General features: G+C 36.4%; 2 protein-coding genes across 7 annotated transcripts in view; one reads left to right on the top strand and one right to left on the bottom strand.

Annotated features, from left to right (window-relative positions):
- Positions 1 to 20,761, top strand: part of ACSS3 (acyl-CoA synthetase short chain family member 3) — a 98,516-nt gene that overhangs the window by 64,546 nt on the left and 13,209 nt on the right. For 4 of the 6 annotated variants that reach the window (XM_053977178.1, XM_053977179.1, XM_053977177.1 and 1 more), the window contains exons 12-15: positions 3,401 to 3,482; positions 4,449 to 4,571; positions 9,217 to 9,316; positions 9,397 to 9,572. In XM_053977178.1, coding sequence (XP_053833153.1) covers positions 3,401 to 3,482; positions 4,449 to 4,571; positions 9,217 to 9,316; positions 9,397 to 9,572 — 481 coding nt within the window. Of the gene's footprint in view, positions 1 to 3,400; positions 3,483 to 4,448; positions 4,572 to 9,216; positions 9,317 to 9,396; positions 9,573 to 9,845; positions 10,419 to 11,257; positions 11,328 to 20,761 lie in introns of those variants that run through there. The other 2 variants (XM_053977181.1, XM_053977180.1) reach the window with 2 other exon arrangements.
- Positions 13,538 to 20,761, bottom strand: part of PPFIA2 (PTPRF interacting protein alpha 2) — a 309,903-nt gene continuing 302,679 nt past the window's right edge. Inside the window, exons 31-33 of the mRNA XM_053977182.1 lie at positions 20,150 to 20,309; positions 18,595 to 18,687; positions 13,538 to 14,955 (exon numbers count right to left, since the gene is read on the bottom strand). Coding sequence (XP_053833157.1) covers positions 18,629 to 18,687; positions 20,150 to 20,309 — 219 coding nt within the window. The 3' untranslated portion in view covers positions 13,538 to 14,955; positions 18,595 to 18,628. The remainder of the gene's footprint in view (positions 14,956 to 18,594; positions 18,688 to 20,149; positions 20,310 to 20,761) is intronic.

Below are 20,761 nucleotides of genomic sequence, written 5' to 3'. Positions count from 1 at the left end.
AAGTACTCCAGAGTTTTTTTGTGGTGCTGTCAAACTCATTCATCTTAGTCTCTCCAATTTATAATGAAATTACCTGCTTATCTTTGTAAAATGTAACCAGAATGAATCTTTGTTAAATGAACCCATATGTTTTAAATCATTAATTTACACAGTTTACCTTGTTTCCCTGATGCTGTTTTAAATGTATTCAACCTTTAAATGAGAAATAGGCCTGGATCTGTATTCTTGTACTTCAACAATTTTAATCTTTCTTTGACTGGAGTAAATGGAGAATAGCATAATTTGTACTGCTGTTACAGTGCTGGTAACAGACAGCTACAGAAATACAGTAATTATGTCCCAAGGGAAAACCAAGCAAAGCAACTTCTTTGTATTTTGTGAAAATGATAATGAAGGAACCTACCTACTCCTGTCTTGGCCTTCTGTGATCCTGTCCCTTGTGAAACGAAAGCAGTCATGCTTATCTATGCATTCCTGGCATTTTTAGTCGATATATCTCTTAGTAAAAATATTGCCAAAAGATCTGGCATATCAACTCAGTTTTTAGACAAAGAGGCAACGGTTTTTAAATGCTGAGTTATTGTGGGTGTGTGTTACATTTTCTAGGGCAAAAAGACCTAAATCAAACATCTCAAAATGTTCCTTTTTTATGGAGGGGTTGATAAAAACAAGAGATATCTGTTTTCAGGTTGCTGTTATTTTTGGACAGTCTCATTTTCTCTCTTCTGGCTCCTTGCATGTAATTATGATCCAGTTCTGCTCCCTTTGGAATTTATGGCAGCATTCCCACTGGCAGCAGTGGTTTTGAGGTATATTTGGCTCTGGACATTTTAAATCTGATGTCCTGACAAAATTTCAATACACATAATTATGTTCTGGCAAGCTGAATTCTACTTTTATTAATTTGTGTTTGCACAGAACCTAGAAATTCTACTAAGTCATGTTGCCAAGAACTCTGCTGTCATCAAAGAATTGTATGTGCCCATTGCTCTGGAATTATTGTGCTGAAAGATTGACACATGGAAGAGGTCATTCACTTTTTGCTTAGTGGATGAATGGGGTCCTAACTGCAAGTAATCTTTCACAGAAAGCCATGGAAGCACATTTTCAGATGTTGTCTGCATTGTGTTATGATTATGTGCTGCAGAGATACCTGTAGCACTGGTAGTCACTAATTTAGCAGTCTGGTTTCCACAGACTCACAAAATATGCTCTATGGATGTGTTTGTCAATACAATTTTCCTAAAAAGTACTCAACAAACAAGCAAAAAAAACCCCACCAAACTAGAACATGAGACACCCCTGGTCTCTCCATCTTAAAAAAAAAAACAATCCAAACAAGGACAAGGAAAGAAAATAGTGAAAGTGAGGGTTGTATTTTTGGTGATATGTTCCACACTTCTCTGTTTAGATTTTTAAACAATGACAGAAAGGAAAATACTTTTCTAATTTCAGCAATAAAACTGTTTTTTTTCTATTCAGTTACTAACTGCAAAGTATTGAATAGAGCTGTGGGGAAATTAAGGACTTTATCAATATGAATTGTTCTTTCTCTCCCATCACAAAGATGTTAGACTGCTAAATAAATTTAAAGTGCTAAATTTGCAATGACTGAGGCTGTTAGGAATTGTTGTACTATTAGCAACCAGGTAACAGCCATAGTAACTGCCATTCTCTGGTGGCTTTTCTTGAATCTAAACAAGATTTTGTTTTCCTTTTAAATGCATGTGTACACAAACACCAGGATCAATATATTGTTTTTCTAATCTTTTTTTCAAGGCAAACACTCCACGGGTCATGTTTTTATATCACAGAGATGCTTACTAAGCCTGAAAGGCTTAAAATAGGGCAGTGAATTTCTTCCAGATGGGCAGAGGCCAGCCTGCCCTCCTGAGCCCTGGGAGGGAAGTGTCTTGGCATTACTGGCCATACCTTAATTGTACTTTCAAGGAATGTGCTGTATGGGATGTGTTCCAGAACCCTCAGAGAAAAAGCAGTAGTATTTATAGTAGTATATTCTATTATGCTAGCTGACCTGAATTAAGCTGAAAAAACTAGGATTGTAGAAAACCAGGCATTCAAATCATTACTGGATGATATGGCCTTTTCGATGTAGTTTGTACTGGTTTTAGCATAGCTAGGATTTTTTTGAAGTGTGTTTTTCTCTCTTTCTGCCTCTCTCTCTCACTCTCTCTCTCTCTCTCTCTAAGTATATATATAAAAAACTATAACTATTCTTCTTGAATATGTAATGTTAGGAAATGTGCATGTCACAGAGCTGGTGGCACCTGTTCTTGTGACTGACCATCATAGACTTGTAATGACACCAGATTTGCTATGCTGCAGAGAACTGTTTCTCTGCTAGAGATGTTGTCTTCTGATGTCACAGGGGTACTATCATAGAAAATAAAATACCTCTGGCTAGTTAGTGATGCAGGCATATGCTAGTAAAATCTGTATGGTGCATTTCTGATTTTATGTAAATAGATGTTTGTTTACATGATCATTCTATCTCTGTTATTAGGGATAAGCTGCATAAAACTTGTGTTGATATGCCTGAATGTATTATATCTCTCAGGCAGTTAAAGAAATCTGTGTTTGACCCTGTCAGAGCTTTGAAGAAAGAAACAAGCACTTTTTTAGCTGTGGCTTCTGCAGCTTATCTTCTGACAGATATGTATGTGAAGTGTCCCATATTTTCTTATGCCCATATCATTGACTGAAGAACGGATATTCAAAACTCAATTAATAAAGCAAATGTATTCAAAACTCAACTAATAAAGCAATCCAGAATTTTGCAGCTATTTTAGAAGGTTCTTTTAGTGACTTGTATCAATATACTTTCACAGAAGTTCTCCAGTATTTCCAATAGTATTACGCACAGTTTAAACAGAAAAGCATTTTTATTCAGATTCTCGTGATTGAAGTCCTTTCAGTTTTATCTTTTTACATAAACTAAGATCTGTGTGTCTGATAATTCATCTGTCTATGCATGTGTGGGTGTGTATGAGAAAGAGAGACCTATAATAATGCAGTTGCCTGTATCATAGTGTGTATGCACAAATTTCAAACAGATACTTAATCCTTAGAAATGTTAAAAGCTACATGCTGTTAACATATTTATAATACAGTATATAGTGTTTACTAGACCAAATATTATTTTACTGAGGTGCTTGTATTATGTAAAAGGTAAGGTCTGGATACCGTGCAGAGCTATATACATTGATGGCAATAATACATAGCCTTTTTTATCGGTTACCATCATATTATTAAGCTGAACTGTTTTCTGATTGTGTAGACAATGATTATTTGTTTGAAAGCAGAGTATGAATGGAGAGCATGAGTTGTATTTGTTATATCTGTTTTTCTTACTACTTCCTTCTGTTCTTTTCAATTTAAGGTTGCCTTTGCCTCCTGGAGCATTCTCAGGTCTTTGGGAAAATCAAGAAATATTTCAGAAGTTATATTTCCAAAAGTTTCCAGTAAGAATTATGAAATCAATTATTTAAACTTCAGAATGCTTCAGAACTGAATGATAATAGATTTAACCTGGGAAACAGTTTATCATAAGTTGTCACAATTTCATTGGAGGTTTTGATCTATGTATATATAATTAAAACCATTTCAAGATAAATCCTTTTTCACCTATAATTTCAGCTCTTGGGTATGCTGTTGTTTTTTTTAAGATCTGAAACAGAAGAAGTAAACCATAAGCTTCTGAGCCAAAAAGTCATTTCGTGTAATTTAATCTAAGATATAAACCTGCAGCCATACACTACCATACTTTCAAATACACTCCTCCTGTTGCCATGCAGCCATGCTAACTTCATATCACTCCAAAATGCTATTTGTCCACTGCACATCTGAATACACTGGAGGCTCTTTGCTGCATTAGTTATGTTTCCTTGTCAGATGAACTATCCAAGGATTGGTTTACTTCTTTCCTTGTAGAAATAGGTAGATTGGCCCTATAGAAATGCTCAAAATAGAAGATATGGCTCAATGAAAGTAAATGAGTGAATTGGTCACACAAATTATTTTTATTGTGCAGTTGCATCATGATGACAGTGTATGTTTGGATACAGCAAACAGGAATATCTTTAGGATGAATTTGACAACCGTCACTATATTGCAGTAATTCCATTTTCCTTGTGTAGATCCAGGCAACCTCCTTCTCCAAGCTGTCAGGGATCAAAGTAAGCAGAATTGGAAAAAAGTCAGGGTTTATCTATTTTTTTTCTGTTCTTTATTAATAAAGACAACAAAATGTTTCTGTAAAGGGAGCTGCACAGGATACTATTATATAAAAATGGTGACAAATATTACAGAATTAAATCTTTCAAGCATAAATAATGTGAAACAGGTCAATTTTTTTTTGTGTTTCCTGGTAAATTAATGAGTATTCACAGTACTCTTTCTGAATTTATTTTTCATTGTGTTGTATTTAGGGATTTTATGATACTATGGATGCTGGTTATATGGATGAAGATGGCTATCTGTATGTCCTGTCTCGAGCTGATGATGTGATCCATGTTGCTGGACACAGAATTTCTGCAGGTGCGATTGAAGAGGTTAGCATTGCCTGACAACAAAATAGAAGAGAATCAAAGATGAATAAAGCAAGCTGAGACTGAAAATCCCACATTTCATCACATCTCGAAATCTCACACAGAGAAATCTCTCATTTTTTTCCAACTTGTTTTATTTGCATTTCCATTGGCACTTTTAACCAAAATATTTCCTGTTTCAGGTTCTTCCTATTTAGATGCCTTCCAGAAACTTAACACATTTAGTCAATAATAAGCAGTTTGTACCATGGGATTGATAAGGCAGGCATAATTTGGTATTTGAAGGTGGAGTTAAGGAGCAGTGTGGTAGGGCTCCAGTAACGTATGTGGTTTAGCTCCAGTAACGTATTTATTTGGGAATACATTAGGATAGTGTAGTGTCAGTGTGACAGGTAGTTTCACCAACTACTGTAGTTACTTAGTAGGAAACTTTTTTGCCTAAATTACAATGATCAGTGTTGGCTGATTTTTTTTTTTTTTTCTTTAGAGATTAATATTCAGTGCTTTTTCTTGGTTGGAAGACTTCAGAGTTTTTTGACAGCTGTTTTGTCTCTTATTGTATGAGCAGTGCTAAATGAACAATGATAATTTCTGTTAAAAACCCTGCTGTTAATTTGAAAGTCATTAATGTAATACCCACGCAACTCAAAAAAAGATGAAAATAGTGAAGTTTATAATAGTGTCTGAATTTCATATCATTGTTCACTCACCATTCTGGAGTCACTGTGATTGATTGCCAGTTACAAATTTCCCTGATGGCATATCAATTGCTTATTCAAGGAGTATAGGAAAAGGTGTGCGGGGCGTGCACAAGAAAAAAATATGCTTTTAAAAACTCTGAATTCAACTGTTCACTGAATCAGAAACTAATCTGTCAGTTGTTTTTTGGTTTATAATGTCTGTTAGTCAAGTGACTACTTTATTTTGGAGGCTAGAAAACTTTGAATAGAAGAAATTCTAATTACGTAGAAGTGAACAAGTTCACATAAACATGACTCCATCAAGGATCGGTCAGCCAGGGAGCTGAAACAGCTGCTGCTCTGACTTAGTTCTTTGGAAATATAAAGGTGCTTTCAGTCTGCTTAAACCTCTTTCCCTTAGAAGTAGTTTTTTTGTGTTCCCTTACTGAAGCACAACAGGAATCTCATCCCCACCCCTTACTGCTATACTACTCATGGGCTGAACTGGGCATTTTCTTTGCTTCAGCCTGGGTCTGAAGCTGCTGTAACAAATGATGAATTGACCTCATCTGCTGTATTACCTTTGGATCCATCATACTGAGCTCAGAATCTCTGTTTTTCTCCCTGCTAGTTAGATCTTACCCCTAGAAACATAATGTTTAATCACTGTAACATTCTAGAAGCTTTTCTATTCATCTTGTGAACAAAGCTGAAAACCAGGAGTGATGTTAATGCATGCACAAGAAATTGGTAGTTAAATGGGAAAGTGTTAAGAACACCACAATTTGCTCCTCAGTAAGATCAGTAAATACAGAATTAGAAATCCATTGAATGGCTAATTGGAAGCTGTGTAATCGACAATCACCTTGTTGAGCAGGTATGTTATTTACATTTGCATTTTAGCTGCATTACAAGTTTAACTAGTTTTTCCTTGGCTTTGACTAAGTGTTTTCGCTCTGTTATGTTCCACACAATTAGTTCCTTTGTCTAATGTATCTATTAATACTATTGGAGCTCCATGTTTACTGCAGTGGAGTAGATGTTACAGTTTACCTGGCTAATTAGTGAATGTTGGCCATTATGGGAACCTCATCTTGTGTGTTGATCCATCCCTCTTCTTTGGTCTATAAATCTGTGGTGTCCCTTCTTGCCCCTTCCTGAAAAAAAAAAGCTTAAATCTTGTCTGTCTGAGGCAACAGACTTGAAACTGAGAACTGAGGAATTTATCATGAGAAATCCCTTTCCCCTGATCACGATGTTTCTGTCCGCTGCTGCATTTGCCATCCATCCTTGTGCCTAGTGATCATACTAGGAAAACCAGTGCACTTCCCAAAGTTTTCTATTACTTTTAAACAAATTTTAAATGTCTAGTGCTCTTTCTGTTCTTCTTTTAAGTTTTTTACAAGTTGGAGAATTTTAAAATTGGTATTTATTAATTACTGATTTCAGTAATTTGAAGTTAGCATTTGAAATGTCAAAGGCATGTTGATAGAACTTTGGATAGACTGAAGAAAAATACTACAATAACTACACTATTCCAGCTAACCATAAGACTTGCAAATAAGTGACAGATTTGAATGACAAAAACAAGGTACAACAAAACAATCTGGCAACATTTAAGTCTTCACCTTAGGAGTCCTGTTGATGCCTAGTAGGTAATTATGATATTTGATGGTAATGCCGTTTTGCTGTAGATATTTACAGTATATATTGCAGTATTTACAGATTTACTGAGGTTGTAGACTTAATAGTCTACTTTTCCATAATTCATTGCCTTTTTCTTTCCTGTTTTTGGGGTTTTTTTGGTGGGTTTTTTTTGAGTTTTTTTGGGGTTTTTTTTGGGTTTTTTTTTTTTTTTTTTTTTTTTTTTTTGGTTGGTTGGTTGGTTGGTTTTTTTTGTTTGTTTGGGTTTTTTTTTGTCTTTTTGGTTTTTTTGTGTGTTTTTTGGTGGTTTTTTTTTGTTTGTTTGTTTGTTTGTTTTTTGTTTATATATTCCTATCAGGTTTCTGTGGCCATGGTCAAGAAGTTAGAGCAGGAAAAAAAGGATATTTATAGCAGGAAATTGAATGCATTGCTGAGGCTCTGGCCTGTAAGTGACCAAAGTGCATTAAATCTATGTGATGTAATGAAAGCCTGTAGGGATTTGGACTTGCATAAGAATAATTCCTGTTTCATTTGTCAGTGTGGATACAATGACTTTTGGACAAAGTAGGCTGCACCTGAATTCAAATGCATTTGTGTATGTTCAACTTTTTGAAGCAGACTCTTCTGCCCTTCTAATTCTGGTATAAGCCCAGTGCACTCTTCTATATTTAGTTTGTGCACATCATATCTAATTCCTGTGAAAAATAATCCAGTTTTAAAAGCAGTGAATAAATGGTCATGCTTCTGTACTTTGATAAAGTATGCATCTACTGTCAGTTCAGTGTTTTCCATTTGTCTTTTTTCTGGCATGGGACATTTCTAGGATCATAGTTTGTGAAATGAGTATAGCTTCTGACAAAGTATGCTAGAAACACCTTGAGCAGATTTATTTTGCAAAAAACTACTTAGTGTGTGTTGTACTGACCATGACACATGGAGTCAGTTTCTCTTTCCTGTTTTGACTAAAGCCTAAGGATGGTGAAATCTGGTTTGAAGATGGGTTATCATAGACCCTTTGAATTGTTCCTTTCCCCATCAGTGTCATAAACAGGTCATACAAGAACCTCCTTTTTTTAATTGGAGCAACAGTGTTTCAGCTTTCCATTCTTTCAGGTTTTTTTTCCTGTCTTCTCTGTACTTTTCCTGTCTTTCACATTCTCACACCACTGGTAGGAGTAGCCAATGCAAATGTGGTATTCCTACTTAATAAAAACAACCAAGGAGTGTCTTTATTCCTAAAACCTTTGATTTTGGCAACACAGTATATGAAGTTCAGTTATTAGCAAACACATAGTCCTTGTATGTACAGATAAATTAACAAGCACAATCACATTATGTGTCTTCTGTGTAGGGTCAGGTTAGATCCTCCTTATGGTCGAGTCCAGAGGACTGAAAAGTGCTGAAAGCACTGTTGACAGCAAAATGCCCCAAGGTGAGGGGGTAAATTAAAAAGAGCCAGTTGCTTTGGAAGAGGATTCACAACTGCTGGCATCTTAAGGCCAGCTTTGTCCCAGACTTGGAGGCATGCATCTTGGTATGCACTGAGACATCTTGGTGACTGTTTTCCTGGGAGTGAGTACCTCAGTTGGCTAATTGGAAGCTTACATTTTTTTTACATAAAAAAGAGTTTGATATATTTTATCAATGTGATGTTGTGTAAACATGTAGTAGGAAGGAAGGAAGCTCTGGTTTAATTCCCTTTTTTGTCTCAGGAAGCTGAGACCTAATGTTTTCAAGAGAGTGAGCTGAATTAGGCTGGCTGCAAGCCAAGGCTGGGCATGTGTTTGGCCTTGGTTGAAACTATGCTTTTACAGCAACCAAGAATGAAAAAAAAAGTCTGAGATAATGAACCAATAGACTTTATAAGTCTGTAGTAGGAGTGCTTCTGTGGTTTTGGTCCTTACTCCCTGCATTTAAATACCACGTTACTCATAATGTTAGACAAATGTTATTTGTTCCAGCAGAGATTTCACTAACAAAACTAAAGATGTGATACTCTCACAAAGCTGTAAGGAAATTACCTGTGGTTTATTCAATATTTCTATTTTGTGCTGCTAAAGTTTTTATTTCTTCTGTTTGTTTGAAAAGCATGCGTGAGTGTATATGAAAATATATACACATGTACATCTTCAACATATGTAATTGGCATCCTAAGGTGGTGGTGTACTGACCTTTTGCTGTCAAAATGTAAGAAAAAGTCTATGTTTTTGTTCATACCATACCATACCATACCATACCATACCATACCATACCATAATTTTTTTTTTCACTGAAATGTTGTCTATTATTATTAGTTCAGTTTCGTTTTCTTTTCCATCCCTCAGTGTATTCTCTTCCATCCCGCTGTGGCAGACTGTGCTGTTGTGGGCCAAGAGGATCCTTTAAAAGGACATGTTCCATTTGCACTGTGTGTACTGAAACAAGGTGAGAACTCGCTTATAACTGATGTCACTAACAGTTGCAAAAGTCTCAGAAAAGATAAAGGATTTTACCTTCTTCACTAGGTATAAAGACACAGGAGAGTAAGATTTTGAAAGAGATTGTTGAGCGAGTTCGGACCAACATTGGTCCAGTAGCAGCTTTCCAGAAGGGGATGTTTGTGACACAACTACCAAAAACACGCTCTGGCAAGATCCCACGTTCTGCTCTTTCTGCACTCATCAGTGGAAAGCCATACAAGGTAAGTTAGAGGTGTTTGCTTCAATGAATTAAGCACACATGCTTTTCCAAAGGCACAAAATGGTGGTTTTTTGATTCTCTTGACTGTTCTGAAGGTCCATGACTTCAGGTAGTACTTTATATTTTATTTCTGTTGCAGATTATCCAAAAGATTTTCATGTTTCAGAGCTTTACAGATACTTTTTTCTTGATTGCTTTTGAAGTATAAATTTAGAAGAATCTCTGGATGAAATTCTTCTCTACTATCACATGCTACTGTATTCTTACTTTTCAGATAACACCAACCATTGAAGATGCTAGTGTGTTTAAACACATTGAAGAATTGCTAAAGAAAAATTAAATGGGATAATACATAATAATGAGCATTTCAGTTATTCAAGTATACAAAGAAGCTTTTTTTTTTTTTTTTTTGTTATGAATACCACATTTTAAAAGCAAGCAATGATTTGGGACTGAATGTTTTTACTGTAGAAACATTACTGTGTTCTTTGCCGTCTTGCCACAGCCACTGATGCATAGTAAAGTCTCTACCTGCTGTCAGTATATGCTGGTTATTAAGATGGCTAAGAATTGCAAATAGAATTCATACACTGGCGTAGTCTTAAAGGGAAGGAGTCATTGGATTATCCGTCTTATATGGTGTCATGTAACCTTACATTTCAATCTGTTATTTTACAATGTGACCAGTAACTTTTCTTTGGCTAAAGCAGCTTACAAAAGGTAAACCATGAACAGAGGACATCAAAAAAGGAATTTGATTGTGAAAATTGTTGCAGACATAAATTGTTCTTACTTGTAAATTATAAGTTCTTTTAGATTTTTTCTAAAATTAAAAATTTTAAGATTAGTTCTCTTGATTCCATTTTCTTTTTTTTTTCCAAAGTCTTTCTGCCATAAATTAGATTTTCTATAATTTTTTACTCAATAACTTTATGAAGAGTCTTTTTTGTAAAATGATAAATAATTCCTGGCTTTCAAATCTTTGAAAATCTTGATTTGTCCACAGTAATATTTAGAAAACCCCATGTATATTAAATAAAGGCAGGCATTTACCCTTCGCATTTTCTGGTAATTTTTTTGTGGTTTGAATCCCTTATGATAAGGACAACCAGAATGTGCTTTTGCTGCCATAATTAAACATTTTAGGCTGAGAGACATTTAACCAAGAAATTTAGCAAATCTGGATACTAAACAGCCCATTCTGGACTTTATAGGCCATTCCAGACATGTACAGGATTCTCAACAAGCCAGGAGATGGAGGATACACTTCTTACATACATTACTTCTCAAACTGCAGGTATTTAATTGAACAATAAATGTAAAGGTCCATTTAAAAGTAGATGCTCCCAGAAAAGTATAAAAGCAGAGAAGTTGCTCAAACTTAGCACTGCTTACGAGAGAAAGAAACAGTAAGTTACAGACAAATTCAGATGATGTTATTGTATAAGAAAGGTCCCCAAAAGGGTCCAGAAATACTGTTATGTAGTGGTGGATAGAGGTAAGGGTGATATCCCTGTAAAGTGATGAAATAAACCAACAGATTGATGTAGGAGCTAAAATTTGATAGGTTCCACTTAACATGAGCCATACCCTGGTGGTGCCTTGTGCTTGTGACACTTTTGTGGAGTTGGTGAGTTCTACCAGTTACATAAGAACTGAATAAAGTGTCCATGTGTTTTTCACTAGGTACTGCAGACAGCTGGGCCAGTCATGTTGAACCAGGTCATACAGTCATGCTAAAACAGCCTAGTTTGAGCCTACACTCTCCTTGTTTCCTGCCAAATCATTGCATAAGGTACCCCCCTCCCTCTCAGCTATTCGCTTCAGTTGAAAATCACAATCTGAACAGGGAATAAAACATGCAAACACTGAGTAAAGGCTAATGATGCTTTATGGTAGATATGCTAAATATACAGGTTGGAGATTTAAAAGTGGGAATCATTTTGCTCTTCAGAGATGTCCTTAAACTTTTGTGAAGTACTTCTTATAGAAGTGGCAGTTAGTTTAAGATATCATTTTCTTCTGGATGAATGTTTAAAGTACAAAAGCTTTAACAGCAGGCCCTGATATTGGACTGACTTGCAGACACTTTTTCCTTTTCAAGATGCTACAACTTAGCAACCTGTGCTGAACTGCTACAGAGCAAGAGGGAATTCTTGGGAGTTGTTGGTGGTGTAGATTTTTTTTAAATGAGTGAGACACTACAAGTGTCTTATCACAGAGAAACTGTGGCACATTCACAAGGTGTGTGGCCACTACTTTTGCAATTGAAGGTGAGACGTTGTTTATGTTTGCTATCCTTATCTTGGTTGCAGCCATCATGTAATTGCAAGAGCAGGGGAGGGGAACTAATTAGTGAGAGCAAAAATTCTCTAGAAGAGATCCTGCAATGCATGTAGGAGAAGAGAATTAATTTCCTAGACCTTGCATAATTTTCCCAATGACAGCTCATGCTCCTACACCAGTTTCTCCATTTGGAAGGAAAAGTAAAACACATTCTAGCTTGGTTCTCTTCTTTTAAGGAGGTGAAAAAAAACCATGAAACCCCCAACAGCATTGGTGATAGGTATTTAGGCATGCACTTACCTTTCTGAAGGGCTACGTGCTGACATTAATAATAGCAAGAAACAATCATCCTTCCTCTGAACTGTTTATGAAGAGCTTGAAGAGGTAACATTCTTAAGGTGTCTCTATGACAAAAATATTTGTAATAACTTCTGTTTTCTGAGGAAGCCTGAGCTGGTTTCTTTTTTTTCCCCTCTCTATTTTGGTAGAAGTTATTTCCAATCAAAACTTGTATTTAAAAAGAGGAGGGAACATTCAGGTGTGCTCACTATACTGCCATGCTGGTAATGTGGAGAATTCCAGAAGTGTCAAATGTCTCATGCCTCAATACTCAGAAAACCTAGACAAAGAAAGGCATCTTATTGCAGCAATTCAGTATGGAGAAATCATTGTTGAATGGTCATTGCTTTTGTTTTCCAAAAGAGCCTTTTGCTGAGGAACTGCAGCTGCAGAATGCTTTGTCTTAGCCAAGCTCAAGAAAGTGAGAGGGAGTCATTACCCTTGTACATTACCCTTGTACAGCAACCTGGGTATACCATCAAGAACAAGCCCATTTAACAAGTAGTAGGACAGCACTAATTTTCTTAATTTTGTTTTTAGAGAGAAGCAGCTAGTGGGTAGATTTGAATGGTCATTCAGTTGCTGAATTTTGGCTGGAAGACGTAGTTATTCTCAGTGTACTGAAAGGGTTGGAGCCAAGTAGGCTACGTTTAGCATTAACTGCTGTTTCTAGCTGTAGAGGGTAAAGCTTCAGCTTGTGTGAGGGAGACAGGGATGAATTAGGAGGCTTGATATGTTATCCTTAAATCAAAACTGAAGTCACAATAATACTACTTTAAATTCTTCTAGTCTGTTTACTTCCACTGTGAAATATATAATTTGTGTGTGCTGTACTCCTGGGGCAGGACAACTTCCGCACTGGTCATAAAATCTGGCTCATTCTTTTCCCCAACACACTTAATTCCCCTTTGCCCTCTAAGTTTTAGTGTCGGTTGCAAAAGGAATTCCATAAAACGAGCTGGTGTTTATGAGGGAATGTGTATTCACATGATATAGCTGCCACTGACAGTGGCAGTGACAGTGTTTGCACTACTTTACATTGTGATATTCTGCCCTAAAATAATCCAAAAGGAGGCTGAGGGAGGAGAAGAATGTTGGTCAAGTCCAAGGAACTGTGTGTACAAGAGCCCTGACTTTCTACAGTTGTGTGCTATACCCCTGCCAGCACTTTGCACCCATCAGCAAGATCTGTGCTCCCTCTCGTGGCAGATTCTCACCAGTAACTCCATTGTAACTCATCCCTGTTAGTGCCAAAATGTTCTTATGCTTCGCTGTGAGAAGCATCTGGTTTCCAAACTTATTTCTGCTGTGTACCAAATTTAATAGACTAATGAACACAAATAGCACTGAATTCTCTTTTTTATTGACATTGGGGGAGAAAAATCTTTCACCATCTGATTGACCAAAGTTTGTCAAATAAAAATAGACAAAACAAATGTTTATCTACGTGCAAACATTGCAGATCAAACTGCTAAAAGAAATAACTAAAAGACAGGTCTTGAGCTAAGATCAAGCAGCAGAAAAATAGCAAATAGGTAAATGACTATTAAGTAGGTCTTACTTTGAAACTTCCCATTTAAACAAAGAATAAACAACAATAACACCACCAAATAAAGCCACAGCAGGTAATATTTGCTCTTCTAAACTTTTATACACTATATATTAATCACTCTGTCTTTCAGTTATTTCCTCTGATAAAACTGACTTTTGTGAAGTCTCAGCAAGGCCATCTTGGCTAAAAGCATAACATTAGACAGGAGCCTGTCTAATGCCATGTTAGAATGAAGAAATGATGGGGGTTGGCTTCTCCTTTCTTTTTCTTTGCTGAATATATCTGGAAACAAGAATCTGATTCTATGCAAATATTAGATTTACTTTTCCAATGCTGGTTGGTGTTTGAAGATCCTGGAACGAAAAGGTGACTCTTGGTAAAGCAAGATTCTTCTTGGTCGACAGGTAAGATAGAAGAAAGTTTTTGGGTTTTTTGTACAAATCATGTTTTATTAAATTGCTTTTTAGTTTTTTATAAACAGTCCTTCTGGGTTTATTTGTTTGTTTTTTAGAGATGAGTCATCATGGTGCTTCTCTGTAGGTATCCAACATTTCCATTTTGGCTTCAGTTCCAGGTTATATTGTTCTATTATACATCATCAGAGGCAGGTGTTCAGCTTTTAATATTGACAGGTTTTTCTCAGTAGGAACATGTTGAAGCTTCTAACTCTGCTAAACATATTAATTTGACTGTTACAATCCAAAAACTGTAAAAATGGTGGAATGGAAAGATACAAACAGTATTATTGACACTGTATTGTCAAATGTTTGCACTGAGACCCCATGTACCATAGATTTAATTTTTAAAAAATCATATTTATATCCATTTACATAAGACGTACACATTTTAAAAGAAATACATACACAGTAAATACGTAAATGTATAGTATTTTACAATAAAACAGATGTAACAATGTAAAGATGAGTGGCTTCATTTGATAAAAGCTTTGGATGTGCACTACTGTCAAATTTTTGATGACAGAGATGCTGAGAGAAAAGGGGGAGATTGTTTTGGTTTTTTTTAGTAATTTAGGTATTTTTTATTCATGTTTTAAACTAAACAATACATGAAAGGAACATCATATCTGTTTGTATGATAAACATTATGTGTTCTCTTCCCTATTAACCTGTTCTTGCAGAGAGTTTTAATGCTCTTTTCCTAAGTAGTGGGAATGCACTTCAGGTAAAGTAGAAGAAAGAGATGACATCTAAGAAAAAAAAAAATTAATTAGCAAGATTCTAATTCAGTCTAAAGTGCAATGACAACAGAAAATGTAGCACTAAGTAAGTAGTTTAGTAACTAAGTTACTAAAACATGGATTTTTAGTATTTGTGGGAGGCATGCATTGTTTAATTTTAGATCTGCAACATAAAATTATTAATAATTAATTTTAATATTTTCCTAATTTTCCTCAGTCAACACAGACTACTGCTTATGTTCATTTTACAGCTGTTTCCCTGCTGTTTTGGTGCAGAACTGGGTTTAGTTTCCTGCATCTGGAGACCTTTGCCTATTTGGCACAAGGTGAAACACATTTTCAGTGTACAGACATTGCTGATGTACTTTGTGGTTCTTCTTCCTAGTTCACTGCAGCTTGACTACTCTACACAGGCCTGTTTTAGTGCACTTGGTATCAGAAATTTAAGAACAATTAAGGCTGCAGATGCTGGCCATTTAATGTTGCAAAGAAACGTATTACAGAGCACATGGGACCCATCAAGCTTTCTGCTGTGGTTGCTAGATGTGGTGGCCCAGCTGAGCAGGCAGTGGATTTGGCACTCACATTATCCAAGCTTTCCCAACACTTTTAACTTCTAAAACACTTGTCATTACCAAGTCAGAAGGGTCATTCAGGACAGATTTCTTGCCACAGGCTGGAGCAATAGAACATATTACTTTAACTTTTATTCTAATGAAATACTAAAGGAGATTTGGAAAAATCAATTATGTACTTTACCAATAAAGGGTTTGAAAGAGGATTTGTAATGGAGAAGCAGCATTCCAAAAAGATGTGAATGATAGCTGGAAGCAACTAGTCCGTAGCAAAGAAACCATCAGGGTGAAAAAGGTAAATGCTCATATAACTGTTCTGAGAATGTCTGCACATGGTTTCTGGCACCTCACTGTGGTTTCAACAAATACTCGGAAAAAAACACCTGAAATGCAGTTTGAAAGCTTATGAACAGGACACAGCTGCTGTGAAGACACACTATAAAGACACTGGAAAGTTGTACCAAACTGATGTTGACATAAACTATTTTGACAAGCCTTTGACAGTCTCTGTAAGAGAATGTCTCTTACTCTCATAAGAGTAGCAGAATGCAAGAATCTGCATCCTGCTGTAATCACATGCCATCTGCGTTTGTTCCATGTGCAATCTGTTTGCTGCTTTCTTTTAGGCCTGCTCTTTCTAGGCATGTTCTCCTTTACTATATGAAAAACTCCCTTATCTCGCTATTGTGTGGTAGCTCGTCCAGCTATCCCTCTCCTCTGCTGCTTGGTTCCTGCTTCTGTGCATGCAGATACTTCACCAGAGTATCACAGCTGCTGATGTAGTCTAGGCAAGGTGTTACAAGAGCCTGGGTCTTAGTCTAAGAGGAAGGTCTTAGTCTAAGTCTGGAAAATTTCAGGAGGCATGTTGTAATGAATAATCTTCTCTTTTGCCCAGGTATCAATCAGCTTCTTCCATGAAAAAACTGTTAGTCAGGAACTGTGCTGACAAAATTCTGAAAACTCCTCTGTTGCCCTTCAATCTGATGTCCCCCTCTATGGGCAGTTTCTGTTTATGCTTTCATTCTTGAGTTGCAGGCAATTTGTTTAAATTTTCAAGTTTGCTATAATAGTGAAGGAAATGTTTTCCCTGTATGGTTAGGTTGTTTTTTTTTTTTTGTGGGGGAGGGGTGGGATGTTGTTTTGATTTTCAATATAATGTACTGGAATCCAAAATTACTTTAACTTGCTGTTTGGTTTATTACCTGCATAGCTTTTTGAAGTTGCCCTTACAGTAAGTGCATATACTAAAGTTCTAGTTCACATAATCTTGTTCCTTCTGTAAAACGAGTATATGGTAAGTGAGAAGAGAAATAGTAGCATATTATTGTCAGTTAACCTCATATATTGGCCTTTACAATGTAGATGCAAATTTGATATCCTTATAGACCACTCAAGCATTTAAGATTAGGATGTAATTGGTAGAATAGTGGACAAGCAGCAAGTACTGATGTGATACATACCACTGATACTTGAAACACTACTATACTCCAATAGAAATTGGAGTTAATTTGTATAGCTTGTATAACTTTAAATATACACGTTTTTGCTCAAAATACGTACCTTCCATACATATATAGTGCTAGGAAAGTCTGATACTTTACTTTTGTTTGTGCTTTGCTATTTTTTAGATAATTTTTAATATAGTGGGAATAAATGGTTTGGATAATCTTAAAGTAATTTTTGTTAGCATATCAGTTTTCCATTTCTGCCTTCGTTGCACACTTCAAGCCTCACCTCAAGTGCCTGACCCATTACTGTCGGCCTAAGAGATAGTTTGGTGTTTGAACTTCTTGGTCATGCTTTATTGCTTCCAAAATTGCGATTCTGAAGCACAGAGGAGAAAAGGTTCATATCTCTGCCTACCAGTTCTGTCACCACTGAACCTGTGAGAGTCCTGTCACTGACTTACTGATACAATACCATGCTCAAATCTATACATGCATACACATAAAAAGATTTCTATAGTTTATGTGCTTCATCATTGTGTTTGTAGAATCAGCTGCTAAACTTTGCTTTTTCAGAAAAACCAAACAAAACCAACAAATAACCCAACCCCCCCAAGCTTATTTTTTCAGGGGTGGCTCAAAAAGTTCCCATTTTTACTAAGAGGAAGATTTTCTACTCTTGCAGTCTTTCAAAGATCTATGAAGTAAGGCTCATGTCATCAGGAGGATCCTGAGCAATCTACTTTTCCCACTGTTAACGTTTGCTATTCCTAAGTAATTTTTGAACCTACACAGAGTTAGTAAAATCTCGATGGTTGCAAGTCTGTCCCAGTTTTTGGAATCAAATAAAAAACCAGCAACTTGCTTGCAGATCCTTGCATGTCCTGCCTACAATATCCAACAGCTATTGAAGCATGTTTGATGCCTGATGAGGTTTTGGTGATATTCAAATAATTTTTCCAGCTGCCTTGCAATTCCCCAAGTAAGTAAATGGAAACTGATTTACTGAGCAAATACTATCATAAAATGGTGCCATATTGATGTAACTACTCATCATGTGTGTATTTTTTCCAAAAGCTGGGATAAAATAGCAAACTGTATTTCCACAGAACTCAGGAAAAGTGACTCTGATATGCATAACCATACTCAAAAGATATATGGTGAAAAATGCAACATGAATTCCACTACTAAATTTGATCCAAAGTTGCATCTTTTCTTTGTCAATTCTGAATTATTTGAGAAGTTCAGGAATCTCTGTAATAGATAATTTTTCAAGATTTTCTGTATGGGTTAGTCTGTACAGCTACCTGATATTCTAAATTGAGCCATATCTTTAATTAAAAAAAAAAAAAGTAAATCTCTTCTGCTTTACTTGTGTTGTCCCCATTCCAGCTCCTAGTAGAACTCTTCCAAGTTTTCATAAAATAAGTTCATTCCCTGTGCCTTCTCCCCAAAATATGGTTGGTAGCATCTTCTGGACTGAGCTTAAGACTGTTGTCATGACCAAATGACCATCCTAGCGAGTCCTTAGTTATGTCCTCTGCTCCATGCTGGTTCATGCTTGGATAATGTGGGGTGTAGTGCACAGTTATAAAGAGCATTCATGATGGCCTCTACAGAATACTCACAACAATTCAGTGCTGGCTTCTTTGCTAGGCCTTGTCAGCATGAGTATGTACGAACTGTTGAGCTGTCTAACCTCTGCAGTCGTGATGAAGCAACTGCAAATTGGGAAGGGGAAAAAAAAAAGGAAACAAACCAGAGCCTCTTTAAAATCACCAGTAAAATATATCAGTCTGTTTACCACTGGAAAGGTGGTACAGTTTAAAACTCATTTTTGTCTTTATTTTGTTGTTAAGTCCTAATGCTCTTACCTATCGTGCTGTTTAAATACTATTGCATTCTTACTGCTGGGAGATAGGAAGCAAAATCCTGGATGAAGATATAGGTCTTCAAAATTACTTTAAGTCGACACAGTTCAGTATACCCACTCAAGAATTAACTGTCTGGAAGACCTCAAGTAAATCACTAAATCTGCCTTTTGCCTTAGTTCCACATCTGTAAAATGGGAATATCATCTTCTACATCATACCATGACTAGAAGATGAAATCCATTAATGTTTATAAGGTTCTTATATACTACAGTAATGTGGGCTATGGAAATGCCATGGAAGCTAGGAGTTGATGGCATTCAGTGATGCAATCAGTAAATTATTCCATCTATAACTATAAAGTACTGTTTATAAGGTGAGAAACTTTAATGGAATTTAGATGGCTTTAATGGAATTTAGGTGGCAATACTATCATACCAAGTTCATTATCAAGTTACAGGATGTGATCTCTACTAGTCTCTACAAGTTTGAGATAAGTCTATTTGTAGACTTAATCCTGTCATGATGAAATAAATGGCAGCATTTTAAATGGGATAGTCTGTGTACTAATATTTGTCAGAACGTCAGGCAGGTATACTTGGCTTTATCTTCCATATACCTGAAGAAATACTGTGATGGGATTTCTTTCCTCTGCCTGCTCTCTTACAATGATTTTAAAGTTTTACTTACTTTTTAATTATGATCTGCTTGTTAATTTTCCACTCATTTCTGAGCTAGTGCATCTTTTGGAAATCAAAAGATTTCCAGAGAAAATGAAGAGTGGTATATAGTAACTCAATTAGTGCCTGAATTTCAGCATTTGCTAACTACTCATCTACTGGCGACTGTTAGAAACTTCAGTTATTTGGTGGTCAAGGCTAAGCTATTTAATTTGAAAGTAAGATAGGAAAATAAAGCCCTTTCTAATTGCATTCTCTAAAACATTCCACCTGCTAAAGAGGCTGATAGGATGCAAATTTGCTTAGATATTATATTCAGTCTCAGTTGAAAGGTAGTAAATTAATTCCAGTCTTTCTGATTGTTTCCTTTACAGCTACAGGATAGTGAGATGGCCATTTTTTTTTTTTTTATTTTAAATAAACACTGTCAGTCTGAAGCAAACCTGAAAAAAATCAATAATATGCCAAGTCAGTGCTTTTCCATTCCCTAATTCAACTCTCCCAGACTCGGTTCATCCTAATTAAATGAACACAATCGCTGTGGTGCAAGACAGACATGCGTTAAAAATCAACTTGGCATGCTAGGACGAGCCTTGTGCTTTCCAAGAGGAAGTACAGAAACGAGCTCGTACCATCACTTGCCATCTTCCGCGACTGCCCAGATGTGGTGGTGAGCCGGAAGCCGGCCGGCAGCGTTTCCGACGCACCCGGCATCATGCTGATCCCGTGAACCTCACGTGGGGGGAACTGCCGACGCCACGAGGGGCCGCGCCTGAAGTTCTTGTCATCGCTCTGTCAACACAGAGTTGTATTTGATAAGGCAAAATGAAGCTTTTTGATTAACTATCCTGCTGTGTGCTATCTCTACCACTGCCAAATGTATTCCATAACAACTGCCCTGCTCTGTTGCACTGCATCCAGTCACTGTAATGTGTTTGAGACATGCTTGTAGAAGTAAAAGCTTGAGAAATATTAAATGCTGGGGTGGAAAACTCTTCTTAAATCTTTGGCTCGATATAGTCAAGGATTAAGTATCAGCTAAAGTAGAACTTTCTTACACAGTGACAGAAAGTGATTTGTTACTGCATTAGGAGGCTTACAAAGTACTAAGAAAGGATTAAACACCCATATGCATGCACAGAAGTCATAGGCATCTGACATTTTCAGCAAATCCTTAAAAGTTTTATTTCTCCTTATGTGCAGAAGTCCAAGACTTAAACATTTTTGCACTGGACTCTTATGTT

Source organism: Vidua macroura, chromosome 5, assembly GCF_024509145.1.
Source record: "Vidua macroura isolate BioBank_ID:100142 chromosome 5, ASM2450914v1, whole genome shotgun sequence".
Classification (NCBI taxonomy): domain Eukaryota; kingdom Metazoa; phylum Chordata; class Aves; order Passeriformes; family Viduidae; genus Vidua; species Vidua macroura.
This window is presented reverse-complemented; position numbering and strand designations above follow the sequence as displayed.